The sequence below is a fragment of the Pezoporus flaviventris genome, unplaced genomic scaffold, assembly GCF_033815535.1.
Source record: "Pezoporus flaviventris isolate CSIRO_AGI_PZ_B2104156 unplaced genomic scaffold, CSIRO_AGI_Pfla_v1 ptg000064l, whole genome shotgun sequence".
Classification (NCBI taxonomy): domain Eukaryota; kingdom Metazoa; phylum Chordata; class Aves; order Psittaciformes; family Psittacidae; genus Pezoporus; species Pezoporus flaviventris.
The window spans coordinates 2,287,742-2,306,823 of NW_026892612.1; the positions used below are offsets into that span (position 1 = coordinate 2,287,742).

The 19,082-nt window shown below is 37.9% G+C and overlaps 1 protein-coding gene across 1 annotated transcript in view; it reads left to right on the top strand.

The window, feature by feature from the left end:
• RORB (RAR related orphan receptor B) overlaps window positions 1–14,329 on the top strand; it is a 130,190-nt gene extending 115,861 nt beyond the window's left edge. The window contains exons 5-10 of the mRNA XM_061470823.1: window positions 2,884–3,005; window positions 4,281–4,413; window positions 6,333–6,440; window positions 7,534–7,644; window positions 11,060–11,172; window positions 11,624–14,329. Coding sequence (XP_061326807.1) covers window positions 2,884–3,005; window positions 4,281–4,413; window positions 6,333–6,440; window positions 7,534–7,644; window positions 11,060–11,172; window positions 11,624–11,779 — 743 coding nt within the window. The 3' untranslated portion in view covers window positions 11,780–14,329. The remainder of the gene's footprint in view (window positions 1–2,883; window positions 3,006–4,280; window positions 4,414–6,332; window positions 6,441–7,533; window positions 7,645–11,059; window positions 11,173–11,623) is intronic.
• The last annotated feature ends 4,753 nt before the right edge of the window (window positions 14,330–19,082 follow it).

Here is a 19,082-nt window from a genome sequence, read left to right on the forward strand (position 1 = left end):
TCTTTGAAACCTTATGAGAGTGATGTTTGTTGCTCTACCTGTATTGGATCATCTGCTGATGGACCATCTGAGAAGACAAGACAGGCTTATACTTATTTAATCTTTTCATCATGTCATGTCTGCATACTCAGTGTATGCTACATTTGCATGAAACTTCCTCCAGTGACTCCACTGTTGAGTGTAAGTAAGCAGCCTTCTCTTCTGCATGTTCTGAATGAAGCAGTCTGCTCCTCCCCTGCGACCCAGTGTACCCTTTCCATCACACACTCTGCCTTGCCTAGCCTGCTGCACAAGAGTTTCAGGTCTGTCTTGCACCTGATTCCTCTTTGGATGTCAGCATTCAGAGCTGCTGCTTGCTGTGATTGCCCTAAGCCTTCACACATCTAAATGGGTTTTAATGTCAGCTCAAAATAAGCACAAGTACACAAGGAAAAGATGTATAGGGGTAAAACACAGGATGCCATCCCTACAAAACCCTGAAGAGTTTGTCAGTTCTTCGGTCCTAAGGAAACTACATAAATGGTAGGAAAAGGAGTGGAGCTGAGAATCTTTGCAGTAATGTAGAACTGCTAATCAAGTATATTTTGAGGTCAGTGAAATGGTTTGATTTTCAGATTGTTAGCATCAGGTCACCTTATTTGATTCAAAATCTGCCTGTGCATAACATTAAAGTATTTTAGGTATTTCTTCATGTCAAGATTTTGAATAGTTCCAGCTTTGGTAACAAATGGTATAGCTAGGAGACCTGGGCTGGGAAGCACTAGAGAGAAAAAGACCATCGAGTGGGTCCAGAGAAGAAAATCCTTCTCCATTCAGGCTGCAGAATTGTAACACAAATTGAACTCATACTTCTTTCACTGGTATTTTAGATACAAGGCTTAAATGTTCCTATACCCATACCTTAGTTTCGTCTGGTTAAAACCTTCCAGGAACGTAAGTAACAAAACCTATCACTTAGGTTTACTGTGGCTAAGGATGTTTCCAGAAAGATGATATTGTTAAAACTGTACTTTAATTAGAACAGTGTGGGGCTTAACAAGTGAAATTTGATCTTCCTAAAAAAAGATGGGTATTATTTGCTTGTCTTAGTTAAAGAAATTAAAATAAATCTTTGTCAATCTTTTAAAAAAATATCTGTTTGAATACATCATCCACTTATTCCAGCATCCTCATTTATATGGTTTTACTGCAAAACTCAAGAGCTTACCATCATGGGTTAAGACTTGCATCCAACATTCCATAAAAGAACAATGGATAGAACCTTGTACTTACGAGTATGTGCTTTTACTTATTTTATGCTTGAGTCAGTTTTCTCATCAGGAAACCTAAAGATAGTGCTGACCTTTAAGGGGATACCTGTAAAGATTGAATTGAACAGGTTTTATTGTTCCTACAAAAACCTGGAATTCTTTTGTGTTTTCTTCGGCACCTTTCCATTGAGTCTCAGCTTATTAGCTGTGACAGTAACGCAGACATCTCTCCTTTAACTAATACTCCTATAGCAGTGACTGCAGGGAGCACATACATGTTTACATTCATTTTTCAGCTTTCCTTCTTGCTTGTGTTTTAAAATTCAGTCAACATTTGGCCAAAGAAACAGTTATTCTGGGACTCCAAGCACCAGATCCACCTTCTTAGTTCTTTCTACTTCCCATGCTCAAATTTGGCTAATGCATTGTAAATGTGCCTTCCTTTTTTGACAAACATGTTTTCTGTAAAATGCCAGCTCTGACACAAGGGCTTCAGTTCAGTTCTGTGGCTTCTACTTTTTTCCATTTTTCAAAAGGGATTCAGTTTAAGCAATGTCTTCAGGCTGAAACACTGAGCTTCATTAGACATATAGGTCTCAAAGCTGCAAAATAAGAAATCATCACATTTCTGTAGCATGTTTTATCAAGACATTTCAACTTCCAGTGGTAATGAATTAATGCTGGAATTTTTTGTGAATTTTTTTTAATCCAGTCAGCTGGCTTAAAGGGCGAAGATCTACTTTAAAATACTTCCTTGAGAGGTTTACTTTACATTTCAGTGGGAACTTAGGCCAGAACTGAATGTTTCCCTTCCCCCTTGCATCCCGCATTCCATGTTAGGCAGTAGTTTCTAAGGCTGCAATTTCAGAATAATTTTTATAATAACTTAATCCTGTATGTGAGATCTATTGCCATCATCTCTCCTTCAAGGCTAGCTTGGATGGGGCTTTGAGCAACCTGGTCTACTGGAGGGGATCCCTGCCCATGGCAGTGGGGATGGAACTAGACAATCTTTAAGATCCCTTCCAAATGAAACCATTCCATGATTCTGTGATTCTGTGAAGACCCAGGACACTAATTTTACCCCTTGCTAGAACCAGTCTCTGTGTTCATGTTCAAACTAAATCAGAAATTGATCCAGCTGGAAACTAATCTGAAAAAAAATAGGAGACCTGTTTTCTGTTTCTCTGATACGAGTTATCCCAAGGTAATGCGAATACCCATGCAAGGATTGAGCTGCCAGAGCTGGACACCTGCACAGGCTTGGGGCAGACAGAACTGATGAAGCAACCAGGATGTCCAAATAAAAATCATTTAAACACAGAAAAAAAAAAATAAATCACTTCCAGAATGAAAGATTCTGAGTAGTTTTACAAGATTCAGTGTTATTTTCATTTGCAGATGCACTATTTATCAAGCATTATTTGCCTTCGGCTTAAATACTGAAATATTTTGCAAAAGTCATCTTCAGAAAATGAAATCTTAAAAAATGAAAAAGGTAACATTGCAAAAAAAAGTTGTGTTTTTTTTTTAATCTGCATTTTCCAGCAACTTTAATGTTTCCAGCATGTTGCTATTGCAAATCACTCTTTGCTGTTTCATGCAAGCTATTTTTTCATTTGCCTCTTCACAGATCGAATTGCACAGAATATCATCAAATCTCATTTGGAGACATGTCAATATACAATGGAGGAACTGCACCAGCTAGCCTGGCAGACCCACACATACGAAGAAATAAAGGTTTACCAGAGCAAGGTACAATCCTCTTTCTTCTACACCTTATGGTTTGAAATTGCTAACATGTAATAATGCATTTGTCAAGGATACACTGATGAGTTTCATAGAGATCAAAACAGACATTTAAATATCTTTGAAGAGTGGTTACAGAAAGCAAAGGAGTGATACTTCATAAAAAGCAGCAGCTTTCCAGCATGTTGGGATGTTTGTAAATGTCAGAGGTTAGGCATGGTTATGGCATGCAGCTTTCCACACTTTGCTTCTTATCACAGGCCTAAAACTTCATGCAGAAAATCAGTGAATTTAATGTGATCAGGGTTGGATCCCCTGTTGTAAGGATATTAAGAAGAAAGTCAACCTAACTTTGTTTCCTTATGAATTTAAAAATGCACTTGCTTTTTATGTGAATAACAAGTACCTGTCATTTACAGACAACAGAAAATGACAAAGTGAAACTCCTTAAACTGAAGTTACTCAAAACTGGGTGGAGAAATTACCTCATTACGCTACATTTTTGTTGTACCTCTGCAATTCCTAGGTCAAGTTAGACTATTTCCCACTGGCATCTTTTCAGGTGTAGTCCAGTTAACAGAAATCTTTGTGCCTCTTGCACCAGCAAAGCTAGCAATGATTCTTCAGGCAGATTTCAGTTGGCACATTAGCTGATCATGCGAGAGAAGAGACTCCAGCTTGACATTTGAAAGCCGAGGGGCTATGCATACTATGTATCGACCATACTATGTATCAAGCATACTAGAATAAAGACATATCGCAGCTTGCAGAGACCAAGAGCATCAATTTACATTTGTGCACTTGTGTGTGCAAGGAAAATTATTATCAAGGAAAATAATTTTTTGTGCAGTCAGTGTTCAAATTGCAATGATACTTTAATTATATGTTATTTTTTAATTGAAATTGAATTGAAACCAAACTAGCAAAAATAGTTAGTAGCACTGTGACACTTCTTTCCTGGGATGTTTACGTTGTTTGTGCTACTGTCTATCTTGCACAAAAGCCAACATTAAAATCACATTTTAACTTTGGACAATGCATTCTTCGCCTTTGAAGAGGCAGTGCCAGAGTTCAAATCACTGGGGCAAACAGCTTGTGAAAACAGCCTTCGAGTGAAAAGTGTCAGTTGCCTAAAGAGAAACAGAGATGCTGCTAGCTCTGCCTGGGGTTGGGGTCAGAGTCTGAGGTCTGTGCCTTTCTGCAAGGCCACCTGAAGAAGTTAAAGTGCTGATGAACCCATTTGCTCACTGTTCTGCTTCTCTGTGTGTATTTTCCTGGAAGACCAGAGAAGCTCTGTGGCAGCAGTGTGCCATTCAGATCACCCATGCTATCCAGTACGTGGTGGAGTTTGCAAAGCGCATAACAGGCTTCATGGAGCTCTGCCAGAATGACCAAATTCTTCTCCTTAAATCAGGTGGGTAAAGACCAGAGGCTTGAGACTGCTTTAGCATCCAGCATGTTACAAATGTGCTCTTCTTACTTGTTCTGCAAATCATTTTAATTTTGAATGAGCCTTAATTTGTCTGTCTAATTACCTACATTAACTCTTCCGTATTTTTTCCACGTTAGTAATCAGACCTACTGTAAAGGAAGGCAGTAACATGACTAAGTATGCACACTCACACAATCATTGCAGAAACTGCAGTCTCAAACCTGACGTGTGAAAGAGCCCTGCAAACTGAGCTGGTCAAATCAGTCATCTGCCACCCTGTAAAATCCCCACTTGTCATTAGTGAAATGAACGCAGGCTCACCGGGGCCTGCCTCTGTGGTCATCTCTAATCTTTTTAATGAGACTACAAAAATACCTTCCAGCCACTGCACAGGAGGGAAAATCCCTGCTAGTGCCAGTTGGTTTCAGAATAAATGAGGACAGATTATGGCACTGTGCTGTGGCTGTGCTCTCTGTGCGTGCCTGGGTGTGCATGTACATGCATAAGGGCAAGGGGGAAAAGGATTTCCTTCGCTGTCATGGGACTTGGATTCTGTCCTCCAGAAGAATTGTGATAAGATTTATTGTGACTATGTAGTAACACTGCCAAACTCAAGAGGACAAAATGGTATGACCAAGCAAACTGCAACTGGTAATTTACTGCATTTACCCTGTCATATCAGTTTCTTGCACCCTCCATGTGTAAAAGCCAGGATGCTGTTTGAGGCAGCTTGTTAAAGTGTAGCAAGTGCTTCCTATTTTAAAAGAGCTCTTCATTAAGGCTGAAAGCCAGTGTGATTCAGTGCTCTATACACAGAGGGCTGTGGCTCAGTGTGGGGCTGGAGTTAGGCAGCAAGCACAGGTGCAAAGGGAGAGGATACAAAGACCCTGGGAATACACAGGCAATATTCTGGAAAAGCAGAATTGTGGCATGAGAACTATTTTTTTAAAGCTCCTTATGCTTCTGCAGATGCCAGTGATGCCAGTTTACTTCCTTTGTTTGACTGGCGAAGCTAACAACACAACTGCACCTTCAGTGAAACATTTAGTTATATTTGACTGTACCAGCAGACAACCCTGTTTATCTTCAACATGTGTAAATATGTCAGGTTTTATTTTCTGGTTTGCTGTTAATGCTAAGCAGGAGTTAGAAAATCAGGACTTGTTACTCAAAAGTGTGTCTGCAAAAGAATCCTCAGATTCACAGTTCCTCTTACAGGTGGATTTAGTTAAGGGATGTTTGAATTTTTTCCCTTCATTTTCCCAAACCTTATATTTTGCAGTTAGGATATAATATAGAAATATAAGGAGGGGCATGGGGGGATCTTTTGGCTAGTCCCCAACTTTAAAGCAAAAAAAAAAAAAGAAAAGAAAAAGAAACAGGAAAGTAAACCCCAATTTAGGGTTGTTCTTCACATTCCTCTAACTTCTGTTTTCTCTCTAAAAACACTTCGTGGTATTCTTCCCCTCCAGCCAAATGAAGCTGGGATTTATATATACATCGAATGAACCTGCTTTTTTGTATACATTAAAAAGCCTAACAATAACTCATATTTCTTTAAAAGAGGCTTAATAAATGCCTGATTTTCAGCGTAAAATATTTCAAATCGGAAAATTCAGGTTAAGCTTAGGCTGCCAACTTGCTGCAATGGGGGGGTTGGGAATCAATCTAAAGAAAAGGTAGTTAAGCTGGACCAGAAATTACCCCTTTCTATATCCAAAGCAGACAGAAATATGTTTCTGTCATTCAGACACATATCATCTATATGTCTTTAAAGAGCATCGATCCTTGCTGATGTTTCTAATAACTGATGTATATCCTTAAATATTTTAATGAAAATTCATATATTCTGATGGTTTGCAGTTAAGTGTGGTGCTTTTGCTCTTTCTCATATCTGATAGGCTGCTTGGAAGTGGTTTTGGTAAGAATGTGCCGTGCCTTCAACCCACTCAACAATACTGTTCTGTTTGAAGGAAAGTATGGAGGGATGCAAATGTTTAAAGCCTTGGGTATGTTGTTTTTTTTTCTTTTCAACCAATTAAATTAAGCCACATAGTGGCAGATTTGTCTTTCTGAAAATAGTGACCCACAATGAAAATCTCCAGTAAATGTTGAATATCCAAACCCACGAATCTCTAGGCTGGAACTGAAAAAAGGAAAGATGACTCCATTAGTTGCTAGCAGTGATAGTTGTCATGAGGGTTTTTCAAGTAGGTTTCTTACTCTGCCAACTGAAGTTTTAAGAAAACATTAGTTTATGACAGGATCCAAGAAGTTTATCATCATAATTCAGTTATGCATGATATATCAAATCACTCCCACTAATTGTGTCCTGCAGAGGCAATTTTAGCACCAGCAACATGGGGACTAAACTGATGAACGACTACAAAATATAGACAAGGACTTAACTAAAATACTGGTTTGCCCAAAACTTTTAAGCTCATTTAAATTCATGCAATGAAAGAATTGCATCATTTCTCCACATGATATTGAATGCTACCTGAAATGTTAATAGCTAAATGGATATCTTTTGCCCATCCATGAGACTGATGCATTATCAGGACCAAACTCAAAGAGAGGGATTTGCTTCAGATATATGTAGATCTATCATATAGGCATATATTTTTCTTATTTGCATATGGATAAATGTAACACTACTTTACGAGCTTAAGGCATTTCTGAATATGCATTAGTTAATTTATTGTGGTCTTTATGATGTTTTCACAAATTTTCCTGAATATTTGTACTATTAATAAAATTATATATGTGAAAGTTATTTAGGACTTATCATTCACCTCTTTTCTATTTAGTATCTGTTTAGAAATAACATTTCTTTTCACACTGGGAATAGAAAATACTCTCCTAAGATGCCATTTTTGTTCAGGTCATGCCCCTAACTCTTGATATTTCTTGTGATTCAGTGGGTGTTTTAGTGATAAATTTTAAGGGTAGGTAGAATTGTAATAGCTGATGTAAGGCAGTTGGTTTAGAAGTACAGACATGCGCTCATGATTTTTTTTAATACCAAACCAATGTACTTTACATGTCAGGTTAAAGAGTTGATAAATTTCTAGCACTGATTTTGTCCTCTGTGGTCTGCAGGTTCTGATGATCTGGTGAATGAAGCGTTTGACTTTGCAAAGAATTTATGTTCCTTACAGCTAACTGAGGAGGAAATTGCCTTGTTTTCATCTGCTGTTCTGATATCACCAGGTAATTTCTCATTCCAAACACCATAATGATTCTTTTTTTCCTCCTAGTCCACCTCTATTTCTACCTACTTAAACAGTAGCTGAAGCTGTATTAAGCAATATTAAGCAATGTATTAAGCAATGGAAGAAGGTGTGAATTACCCAAACATACCTCATTCTCCTTCTGGTATATTATCAGAAATTAGACATACTGGAAATATATCCAAAGTGTGAGGATAACAGACATGGAGGACTGTGCAGATAAGCAGTGCAGGCTGACATTCCTCCAGACCACATACAGAGAAGGATGGTACTCATGGAGGTACATGTTCCTCCTAGCATTTTCAGGGACCTCAAACCTCACAGCCCTGAGCAGATTATCTAGTTCCTATAATTGGCTTTTTTTGTGAGTATAAGCACAAGAGCAGTAAAAGTCTGTGTGAGGTCCTGTCTGAATTTAGTTCCAGGTGAAAAGTGGTGATTCCAGGGGCAACATGCTCTTTTTCATGTATTCACATATCACAACTCTGCACAAGCAAGCATTCATTCAATAAGTGCTAGCTGCCTGACCACAGAAAAGAGATCTTTGTGATTGAATCAACTCAGAAGGTGGACTGAGTAGATAAACTCTCAGTTTAGTGTGGGATTTTTGAATGTGCCTCAGGGGAGGTAGACTTCCAGTTCCCACTAAGTTCTCCTCTTGAAAGGCCTTCACAAAAACTCCTGCCAGAATTTTTTTTTCGAGCATGTTCTGCTAAAAACTTCCTCTAGGTCACTTTGCCCTTTTGCACATCTATGGTGGAGATTATGTGAGGCAGAATTAGGCTAGCACAGATGGTGTCAACATGCTCATTCTCATCACTAATGACACCCACTATAAAAATCAAGCATTGCTTCACAGAAGCAACTGCACCAGTCCTTCCATCCAGTAATATGGGTACACGGATGTACTCATATTCAAATTTATTTTCTACAGAAGCCATCATCCTGAAAGGTGATTCATCTGCCCTTGATCTCACTGTTTAAGCAGTTTTAAGTAAACCAACTTTTTTTTGTTTACTATTTTGTAAAAAAGATCTACTTGTAGACCTTTTCTTTAGATTGATTTTTTTTTTTCCCCCCATTGCAGCAAGTTGGAAGCCTAAACTTAATCTGAGTTTAGTCCTGGGCAGATATTTTCAATTTGAAACAGAGTGGTTCCATCAGGAGTAAGGGGACCTAAAAGCATCCACTAATACAATTGTTAAGGCTGCAAAGCCCAGTGTATGACCCATTTTCTATTTGAATCAGAGCACAAATCCAGATCTTCCCCTTTAGGATGGACCTAACCACTCTGCTTAGAGATGATTCTTTACTTTGATTTCTGATGTCAGAGTTTAAAAGTTGCCCAAGGAGTCCAGGAAGGTTGCAGAGGCATCTCCACTTGCTAACATGCCAGACTCAGGTGGTAAGACACTTAACCTGGCTGTGAAATTCTGAAATTCTGACTCACAATCTTCCTTTTTGCAAAAACAGATTTCTGAAGTTGTCCCTCATCTTCTTGCCTACATTACTCTCCAGGCTAGTGGCCTGTGCAGTCTTTAAAGGTACACAAGTTCAAAACACAAACAAAGAAGTACAGTTGAACCACTGCTTCTTGTATCCTCTGTGGGTAGACACTGATCTATTGTCTTTTCTCTGCACTTTTATAAATATAACTAGAGGTATATAGTGCATTCCAGCCAAATTTGCAGACAATGTCGGGTGGTAGAAACAGCATTTTGGGAGACAAAGTTAACATCCATCGTAAAAGTTTCACCTAGCTCTTGTAGTAAATTTAAGAACTATTGTGTTATATACAGCATGATCCATGACAGATAAGTGATTAAACCTGTCCTCCAATAGCCATAGAATATTTTTAAGCTTATTCTTGTGACAGAAAGATAAATCCTCAAGTATTTCTGTCTATGGTAACTCATTTTAGCTCCAGTCTGCCACAGTAAGCCTTGATTGAACACTATTGAATGGAATGTTTTTGCAGTAGCATAAAATTTGACACCTAACCTGTCAAGTCTAAATATTACTGTGTGCTTATTTGTGTAGTGACTGCGTGTTGTCTCAGCTAATTCTATTTCTACGGTCACCAGTGGCAGAGGATCCATTGGCTTATCTTCTGGGAGCGTGATTCTTTCGGCTTTGCAAAAAAAATCATTTTCTTTTCCTGATCATCTATTAGGAAGCTAGAGGCTTGGTTTTGTTTCTTTTCACAGTACTTGGTGGTAAACACTTTTCATACACGCCTCTCCAACAACAGTCAGGCAAATGACAGTCATACTCCTCCCACGATGAAATGCTATTCAGCTCCAGCCTCTGACATGTGCACACGTTGAAATGGTTGACGTATTATTTCTATGCATTATTTCAGTGGCTGGAAATTAGTGAAAAAGCTGTGAAAGTGAAAGGCATTTTCCTTCACCTTTCAATTTGTACATGTAGATTTATACCCTGTGTTAAAATAGATTTTCTTATTTCCTGTTTGAAAGCTAAAACCTATACCCAAGAATTGGTTTGGTTTGAAGGACAGAGGGAGAAAGAGACAAGTTTGCAACATGGGAATACAGAAGTTCAATGGTGCTGTAAATACACTGTATTAATGGTTTGTGGATTGTCTCGGGTCTGCTACTTCTCTTCCTGTGTGTTTGTCTCCAGAAGCTATGACTTGTGAGAATATAGTTCTTAAGGAAGACCACAGAGACTTGGGTTTGAATTCAGCAGAAGCCATATAGGTTTCCAAACAATTGTGTCTGTAGCTGTTATTCTCCCAGATAATCTTTTATTTTGTGTTGTTTTAAAAGAGAACATTTTTAAATAATGAGAAATTTGCACTTCAAGACATTGCAACAACTCATAATTCTGTTGAATTATTAAAGAAAGTATTTTGAAGGAAGCCATTTCTTTTTATTCAGAATATAATATTTGGTCTCAAAGTGTTAGCCTAGTAAATGACGAGATATACTTTATTTTAATTTTTAAATAATTATATTCTGTTATTTTCAAAGAACTGTTTTGATCAATATTTTTATTATTTATGTATTAAGACACTGAGGTAACATGACATGTTTTTCACCTAGCCAGTATGAAGTTAAAATGCTGATTGTACCAACAGAGAATATTAAAATGGTTGGGCCTTTTTTCATTTCTACTCCTATCTTTAACATCTTGGTTTAAACAAAGAGATGCAGGGCTAACATTGCATTTCTCTACACTTTGTTAATTAAACTCAGGTGATCCTTTAATGGATTAAGAGGCTTTGTGTCTGAAGTCATATCTTAATTATCATGCAGTCCATCCTCATGGGAATTATGAATGCTGTGAATGCTTGCCAGCATGGGACATTGTGTTCATCCCTGAGCGTGCCTGTGCATCTTAACTTGAGCTCTTGCTTTCCTTTTTCACAGATCGAGCCTGGTTAATAGAGCCAAGGAAGGTCCAGAAGCTTCAGGAAAAGATTTACTTTGCACTTCAACATGTGATCCAGAAGAACCACCTCGACGATGAGACTTTGACAAAGGTAAATTGTTAAAACAAATAGCCAAGCATTCCTTGATCATGACTGGTTTAGATTTTTTAGCAATTTCTCCATGTATTGGCACATTAATGTAAATTAAAAACAGCATTTTAAGTGCATGCAGTGAGCAGGAGAAGTAAAGCTAGTCTTACTGTTTTTTGTTCAGTCCACCAATCTTTTTAAATCGTACCCTCACAAGAATGACACTGCATTAAAAGCATACCCCTGGAGGCAGTTACTTCCTAATGCATTTTTGACACTTGGCTTAAATTTCCAGGACAATTGTTTTTAGCCTTGTGTAGTAAGGACAATGCCTGGTGCTTTTCATAATTTTCATGGAGTTCAGAATACTGCATTTAGTTACCCAACAACATGTTAACATAGTTCTTTTGGAAACTGTAATTTACACTAAATTTTCTTACTCTCTCTTACTTTTTATTTTAATGTCTCGCAGTTAATAGCCAAGATACCAACCATTACTGCACTTTGCAACTTGCACGGAGAGAAACTACAGGTATTTAAGCAATCTCATCCAGACATAGTGAACACACTGTTTCCTCCATTATACAAGGAGCTTTTCAACCCAGATTCAACCACTGGCTGCAAGTGAAGGGGATAATAGAATTTTCACATAGTCATGGAATGCATCACTATTAAGGAAAAAAGAAATGTTTTCATGAAGAACTTATTAAAAATGTCACTACTGCAACACTAGGAATGTCCTGCACTTAATAGAATTATTTTTCACCGCTACAGTTTGAAGAATGTAAATATGCAACTCTGAGTGGGGATGTCTTTTTTCTCTTTTCTTTGTTTACCTTTCTTTTTTTATTTTTGAACTGACAATGATTATACAAATATGGGTGTTACCTTTTTTTTTTTTAATTATTATTTTATTGGGGGATGGTTTGGGAGACAACTGTTCCTAGAATTTTATTGTAGATATACATGAGAATAGAGCAGTACTTTGCAGTATTACTCTTGCTGTTTATTGTTCAAATATAATTTAAGAAAATGCCACTTATTAGGCTTGCCTATTTCTATGTTTTTAGATAGTTTAATGCATGTGGAGATTTGTAGCTGTCTTGAAAATTACAGTGCATGTATGGAATACACATATATATGTGCTATATACTTTTATATATATATATTTTATATATATATATATGTAGGTATTATATGCATACATGCTGTAGCTTAAAAATCCCATGCCTACTTTTAAAGGATGCTCAGACCCAGCTTCATGTATTTCTTACTCTCCAAGTAATGTATTAGATTTACTTTGGGCAATGAAGATTTGCTTTGCCAGTCAGAAGTTATTTATCAGATGCTGATGTATGATTACAGGATCACTTCTGAGATATGTGTAATGTAGTGCACATGTGCAGCCTGGAAATGAAACATCAGGATTGTATCAATGGTGCAAAAGCCTTGTCTGGAAGATCTTAGTGAGGAGAGGAAAAGTTTTCTTGGAATTTTCTTCCTGTTACAGAGATAGAGCATATATAATAGTGAACATTGGAAGATCCTGATGTCAGTAAAGTATCTGAAACATGGAGTAATAATGTAGACTATCCCACATGCATATTTTTCTGATTCCATACATGATTTTGTTTTATATATACTGCTTTGAAAATTAGTTGTGAGGCTTGTTTTTTGCTGAACTCAATGGAAAGACATGTAGTGAACTCAGTGAAAACCATAGGAAGCCTAAAATGTAGCTCTGAAGAGTAGCAGCAGAGGGAAGAAGGGAGGGAAGGAGGAGGAAAGTCAAAGTGAGCAATGTCCATGGTTAGTTACAAAGGCTAATATCACTGTTTCTGACATAGCCACCATCTAGATGGAACTCATGGTTTCCATTAAACATATATGTATGTCACAGACACATGCATATATGTATGCGTATAACTGTGTGTATATAACTGTACATATATACATATATAGGGTTGATCTTAGATGCACTTCAGGAGGGGAGCAAAGGATTAGGTCTTTCTTTTCATCTGAACTCACTTTATGTGTGCAGTTGCTTGCAAAACCAAAGGCAAACACAGAGGGTAGTGGAAGACTGCCATGGACTTAATCTTGTGGATTAATTAAGGTTAATTAGCAGTTATGATTTATGTATTTTGATACTGGTAAAGATACAAAACACAGACTTTTTAGCTATAGAAGAGGGATTCAGTTTCTGCTATGTCTCTGTCCTTACCACCATTTCTGCCTGCTGAGAGCTTTTGCAGAGAAGTCTCCTCCTGGGAGGAGAGTGGAGGGAGTGGAGCAGAAATAAGCAGCAGGTAGCAGATTAAAAATGAAGTGAAGACAAGGTGACAAGCAGATGCATTTCTTTATTTCAAATCACACAAAAGTCAGTGCAGTCTGAGGCAAAGCAAGGAGGCACACACTGGCAGGAGGGCAGAAGACTCGTCAGCTGCATGGCAGAGCAGTGTCACAGGGAGCCCACTGGACTCAGATGGGCACCAGAATACGTGCAGAGAATTAGTTTGTCACAGTGACAACTTAATGCCTCCAGCTTTTCCAGCAGACTCACACACCTCTAGTCCTGATCTGCTCCCTTTTCTGCATGGCCAAATAATTCACAGGCTATTCCACCTACTTCGTGGAGTTTTCCCTTTCCCTCCATCAGCTGGTTTGCAAGTTTACATACATGTTTCTAGACAGAATCCAGTCTAGACAACATCAACATGTATTTGCTCTGTTTTAGCAATGTCAGACCAGACACAAGGGTAGTTACAAACTCTCAGCTAATAAATGTTTCTCTATAGGTCCCTTACAACTTAAAAAAAATTAAAAAGTAAAACTCCACAGCAAAGTTTGTGCTGGTAATTGTGTTGCAAACATAACATACTCTTCAAAGTTACTTAGTCTTACAGAACAGCAATATCTAAACCACTTTTTTTCCTCCAAATTCAGAGAACATTTTCTGATCTTTGCTGATTACTTTAAAATGTCATCAACTGACATAATAAAGCATTACTCTTGATGCTTCTTTATACTACTTAAACCCTAAGACTGGCATTCCTTTATAAGGCAATTTATCTGTTTGCAGCCTTTTTCACATGGCAAATCCATGAATAGGACACCGAAATCTAACTCTCTTGTATCACAAAAACTTAATCGCATTTATGTATTGCTTGTGTTTTTTTCTTTAGAAAAACAATCAAGTTAGATGAACCTTAAAAGTGTTCAGTTTTAACTTCAAGAGGTTAATGTTTTCCTTGTCTTTTCCAACACAAGAACACACAAATATGTGTTTGTTTGAAATCCCTTATAAGCTTGTTTTCGGTATATCAAAAGTAACATATTTAGCCAACCCACGGGAATATAGAATATGTGATAAATTTTTACTGTTCTTAGTGCTGATAAATAAAGAGGTTAGTCATTTTTATAAATAGTCCTTCACAATTATGTGTTAAATCTTGAAAAAGTTTTGTTCTTTTCAAATAAACTAATCAGTCCTTGGGATTTTTTATTTATGTCATAAGCAAGATAACCACATGGAGATCACCAGTGAGAAAGACATTATTTAATCGTCCACAGGGCTTTCAATCCTTAAAGCACTAGACTTAAATCACTGCAGCCTAATGACTTTTACAATCGGTAAGGATTACTGCCACTTTTTAAGGGTGCAGAATTCAAGGAAAAGAAGTTAAATTAATAGCCAGGCACCACACAGGTAGCAGCGTACAGTCCTGGAACAATAATGGATTCTTGCCTTTTTCCAAAAAATATTACAATGCTGGTATACAAAATCTTCATTGCCATTGATAGGCAATAGCCTGTACAAACAATTACAATCATTGCCAACAGATTTTTTTTTTTTTTGTCTTCAAATAAAGTTAATTATCAACAGCTTGCTCTATTTTTGTTACTATTTTTACAGAATTTGAGCAAATAAACTTGTAGTTTATTTGGAAAAATAAAAATCCTTTCTTATACATTATTTATTTGTGGTAACTAAGGCTGATAAATTTTATTTATTTTCCTGTGATTTGGGATTGGCCACATAGGTATAGTACCCCTTATGCCTGTCACTGACTGAATATAGAACAACAAGTAACAATCACATGGTACAGGCTAGATTTTTGTTGCTGGTTTTGATGCATGGTAATTTATACTCAAGATTTCAAATTCTTGATATTGAATTTCATATGTTCCAGTTATTCATAGACGTTAAATAATAAAATAACATGAATTTGAGTAAATAATTGCATAATCTACTAAAAAAATGCATTTCAGAAAATATTAGTGTTGTACTTCTTGGCTTTCATGAGTCCACAGTAGCATCTGAGCCCTTCAATTAAATATTTAAACCTAGGATTTGTCACATCTGCTCTCTGTAGTAATTTGTTTTGTTTGTTGATTTTTTCAGTGACAAGTTTTTCAAAGAGGACACATTTTTTAATGATTGATTAACCCAAGATCTTTAACAAAAGGATATATAAAGCATGTATTCAATCTTCTACTTTTCGCATTGCTCTCAGATAATTCAGCCACATTGATCTAAATTATCCTTGGCATTGAGGAAGCAGATGTAGGCTGTTTATTACACTACAACAGACTTAATTTTTTGTATAAATGTCACTTTTGCCAGCTTTTTGTATAAAGAATTAATTATAAGAGTCATATTTCCTTCTAACGGAAAGACTGCTTTAATGATTGCTAGAAAAAAAACTGGGTAGTGGAAGACATCTCAGTTGAGCCAACTTGTTTCCAAAAGAAATGTATATTTTTTGATAGGTTTGTGATAGGCAGCATTTAGGAATTGATTTTGAAAGTTGTTAGGCTCCCTTAGCTCTAACTAGAGCCACTAAAAATGGAGGCATCTCAGCACCACACAGAAGGTGCTCACCCCCTCATAAAGTCAGAGGCCCATAGTGTTAAGTGGTCCCCTTTGAGCTTTGCAGAGCACAAGTCAGATGTTATACTCATACTTGCATTTTAATGCTCTTACTTCATGCTTCCCATTGTTCACTCCAGCTCCACTTCACATTTTATTCCTCCTGTTGCACTGTGGGCACCAATGCTGTCTCAATGCCTGTGCCAGGTAGTGGTGCTCCAGGTGGAGCAGCTACCAGATCTGCCCATGAAGATGAGCTTTATTATGTGATTTTCTTTGGTTTCATGGTAGCAGCTTGCACAGCTCTATGTTTCCTTTGAGACCGTTTGCAGGGATTTCTGATGTAACAACTTCTACACAAGAGGGTGCAAAGCTGCTCTTGTGTGCTGGCCTCTCAGCCTCCCACCATCAGGCTGTGAGAGCTGCTCCAAGGCTGCAGTAGTCTCACAAATTTGTCAGACAGGACAGTCAGAGATGTGCCGCTGATGGCACCTTTCCCTGTTGTCTTTTTTGCCTGGTCTAAAGTTGTGCTACAAAGCCCCTTTGAAAGATGTTCAGGCTACCCCCATCCTCCATCCTGACTCTGCGCTGATTGTGCTGTTTCCAGAACACCCAAGGTCCAGCCTGGAAGCTGCTTCCAATTTCCAGAACATCTGTTGGATGTTCCAGTAACATAGCACTAGGCAGTAAGATCAAACTGAAACAGAAAGAGTGTTTTGTCTAGATACGTTATGTCTAAGCACAACTGAAATGGAAACCTGAAACAGAACAGCTTGCTTTTCCCAGGCAATGACAAAATAGTGTATTCACACCCACCAGCCTGTACCAGTGGTTTCTGCTTCCAGTCTACAAACTAACTCCTGTCTCTGACATCCATTAGGAACAGTGTGTTGGAGACCCAGTCCTCTTCTTTCCTTTTTGAGTTTCACACTTTGTAAATGACAATCACTGCTTGACGCAGATGTTGCACTGTATGCCACTCAGGGATGTTTCATTACTAAAAATAGATATATAAATATAACAGTGATAATAAGGAAGAGAATGTTGGAGGCTTTGAAGGGCACAGGTTGAGTGCCCAAATGAATGCAACCCAGACAAGGCTTTCAAGCCAGTGATTATAATTAACATTGATATAAACTGAATTCACTGTCAGTATTTCCTCAGCTTGATGCAGGACTCACTTCACCATTGTTTCATGATCAGTGGAGCCCTACTGACCCATCAGTTTGTGATGTTAAAGGGCTTTTGGAGACAAAATGCAAGTAAGCTTTGTATGAGTTACTGAATTTAGACAACTGACAAAAGAAAGTGCAGCTTAAAGGTACTGAGTTTATGTACCATTGATGTGAGCTCATATTCAGAATTGCTGCAGTCATGTAATCAGAAAGGTTAAGACATGGATTCAGTGATAGTATGTCACCAGTGACAGCATGCCGAGCTACCACATGGAGACATGACTAGAAAGAGCAGGCAATATAAAGTGGCTAACAGCTACCCTTTCCTCTCAGGGATGCACAAAATTGTAACTACCCCCAGGCTTCTGTAGCAACACTTCTCCATGGTATGACCAGTCCTTTTCTCACCTCAAGCAAACATGACCCTGTTTTATAGTGTGTTAGTGAAAAATGCTTCCATTTCCTAAAATTTTGAAATCTGCTTCGGCTTATCCCTAGTCTTTCACCACATGTTTTCTATAGACATTCTATAATTACAAGAACACATACAGAAAAACAAATTGCAGTCATTGAGTTAATTCCAGGTCTCCAACCAAGAGGTCTTCCTCAGTTTTGAGTATGATCGTTGCTCCTATCCCCAAAGTGAGTATGTATGGGTTTTGACTCCCTCCATCTTCTGAACTCCCTACACCTAGAAGATAGGTGGATGAATTCAAGAGATGAAAAGGAGAGGCCAACATCCCTATGCATCAAAAATTTTGTAATTGTATTATTTACCAATTGTTCCATTGCAATCTGAATGTTAGTCTTTCAGGTTGCTGGGAGCTGTGTCCATGAAATTCTTGTTAGCATGATACCTGCCTGTTAGAAAGTAAAGTCTTCTGGCCATGGAACTTTGCCTCTATTTCCTTTTTGTATTACTCCTGACTCCTAGTGAATGAAGTATGGAGAGGGAGATGATTCATCTTAGCTCTTTTTCTAAGCTGATCCTTGCCTGCAGCCTTCAAGGAAGGCTCCTCAGAGGAGATAGGAAGCAGGCTCCTCCCAGCCTCCTCATCCTCAGTTAGCTGTATTGTTTCTGCATGCATTGTCCCTGCAAGTAAAGCTGTATGTGCCAATGAGCCAAACAAACCAGTAATTTACCATCCCAAAGGTGGTTTGCAGCAGATCACTACTGTAAAAGCCATTTCTGTAGCAGTCTGCAGACAAAAGCCATTGTGAAAAGACCTGAAATTTCTACAGTAGCTCACAGAACAGTAACTTTTTTAAAAAGGCAGCCTGAATGTCCCATGACGTGATAGATGTGTCACTGCCCTCCAAATGATCCTTGCATTTCATTTGTGCTGAAAGAATAAGGAAATACACAAAATGGTCTGGGAAAGGAGAGATATTTCCTGGTTGTTACTTCAGGCAGCGAGGATAACACTGCTCACAGTGAGCTCAGTAACATGATGTACTACATTTACATAATTTCATCTTCCTCACAATCCAAGCACAGCACATAGAATGAAAGAAAACATCATTGGATATAGCAGCAATAAATAAATTATAAGTGTTTCTTTGTAACTGTACTTGCAGAAATTATTTGCTTTGCACGTGGTCTGTACGATAAGGAAAAAAACTTCATATAATGTAGATATTACTGGACTTACGTATTTGTTGGATTCAATGGATGGAGCTGCTAATTTGTGATCGAAGACACTGCTGTTGAGAAAAATGTATGTGCTTCAAGAAGAGGCTCAGGCCCTTGTTTATGGCTATACATTGGCAGCAGTAAAGAATGCTCGATATAAAACTCTGTCTGAACATAATTTAAAAACTGTCTCCTAGTTTTCAATATTATGATCACGTTGGGTCCCTTATTTGGGCACCAAGAGCACAAC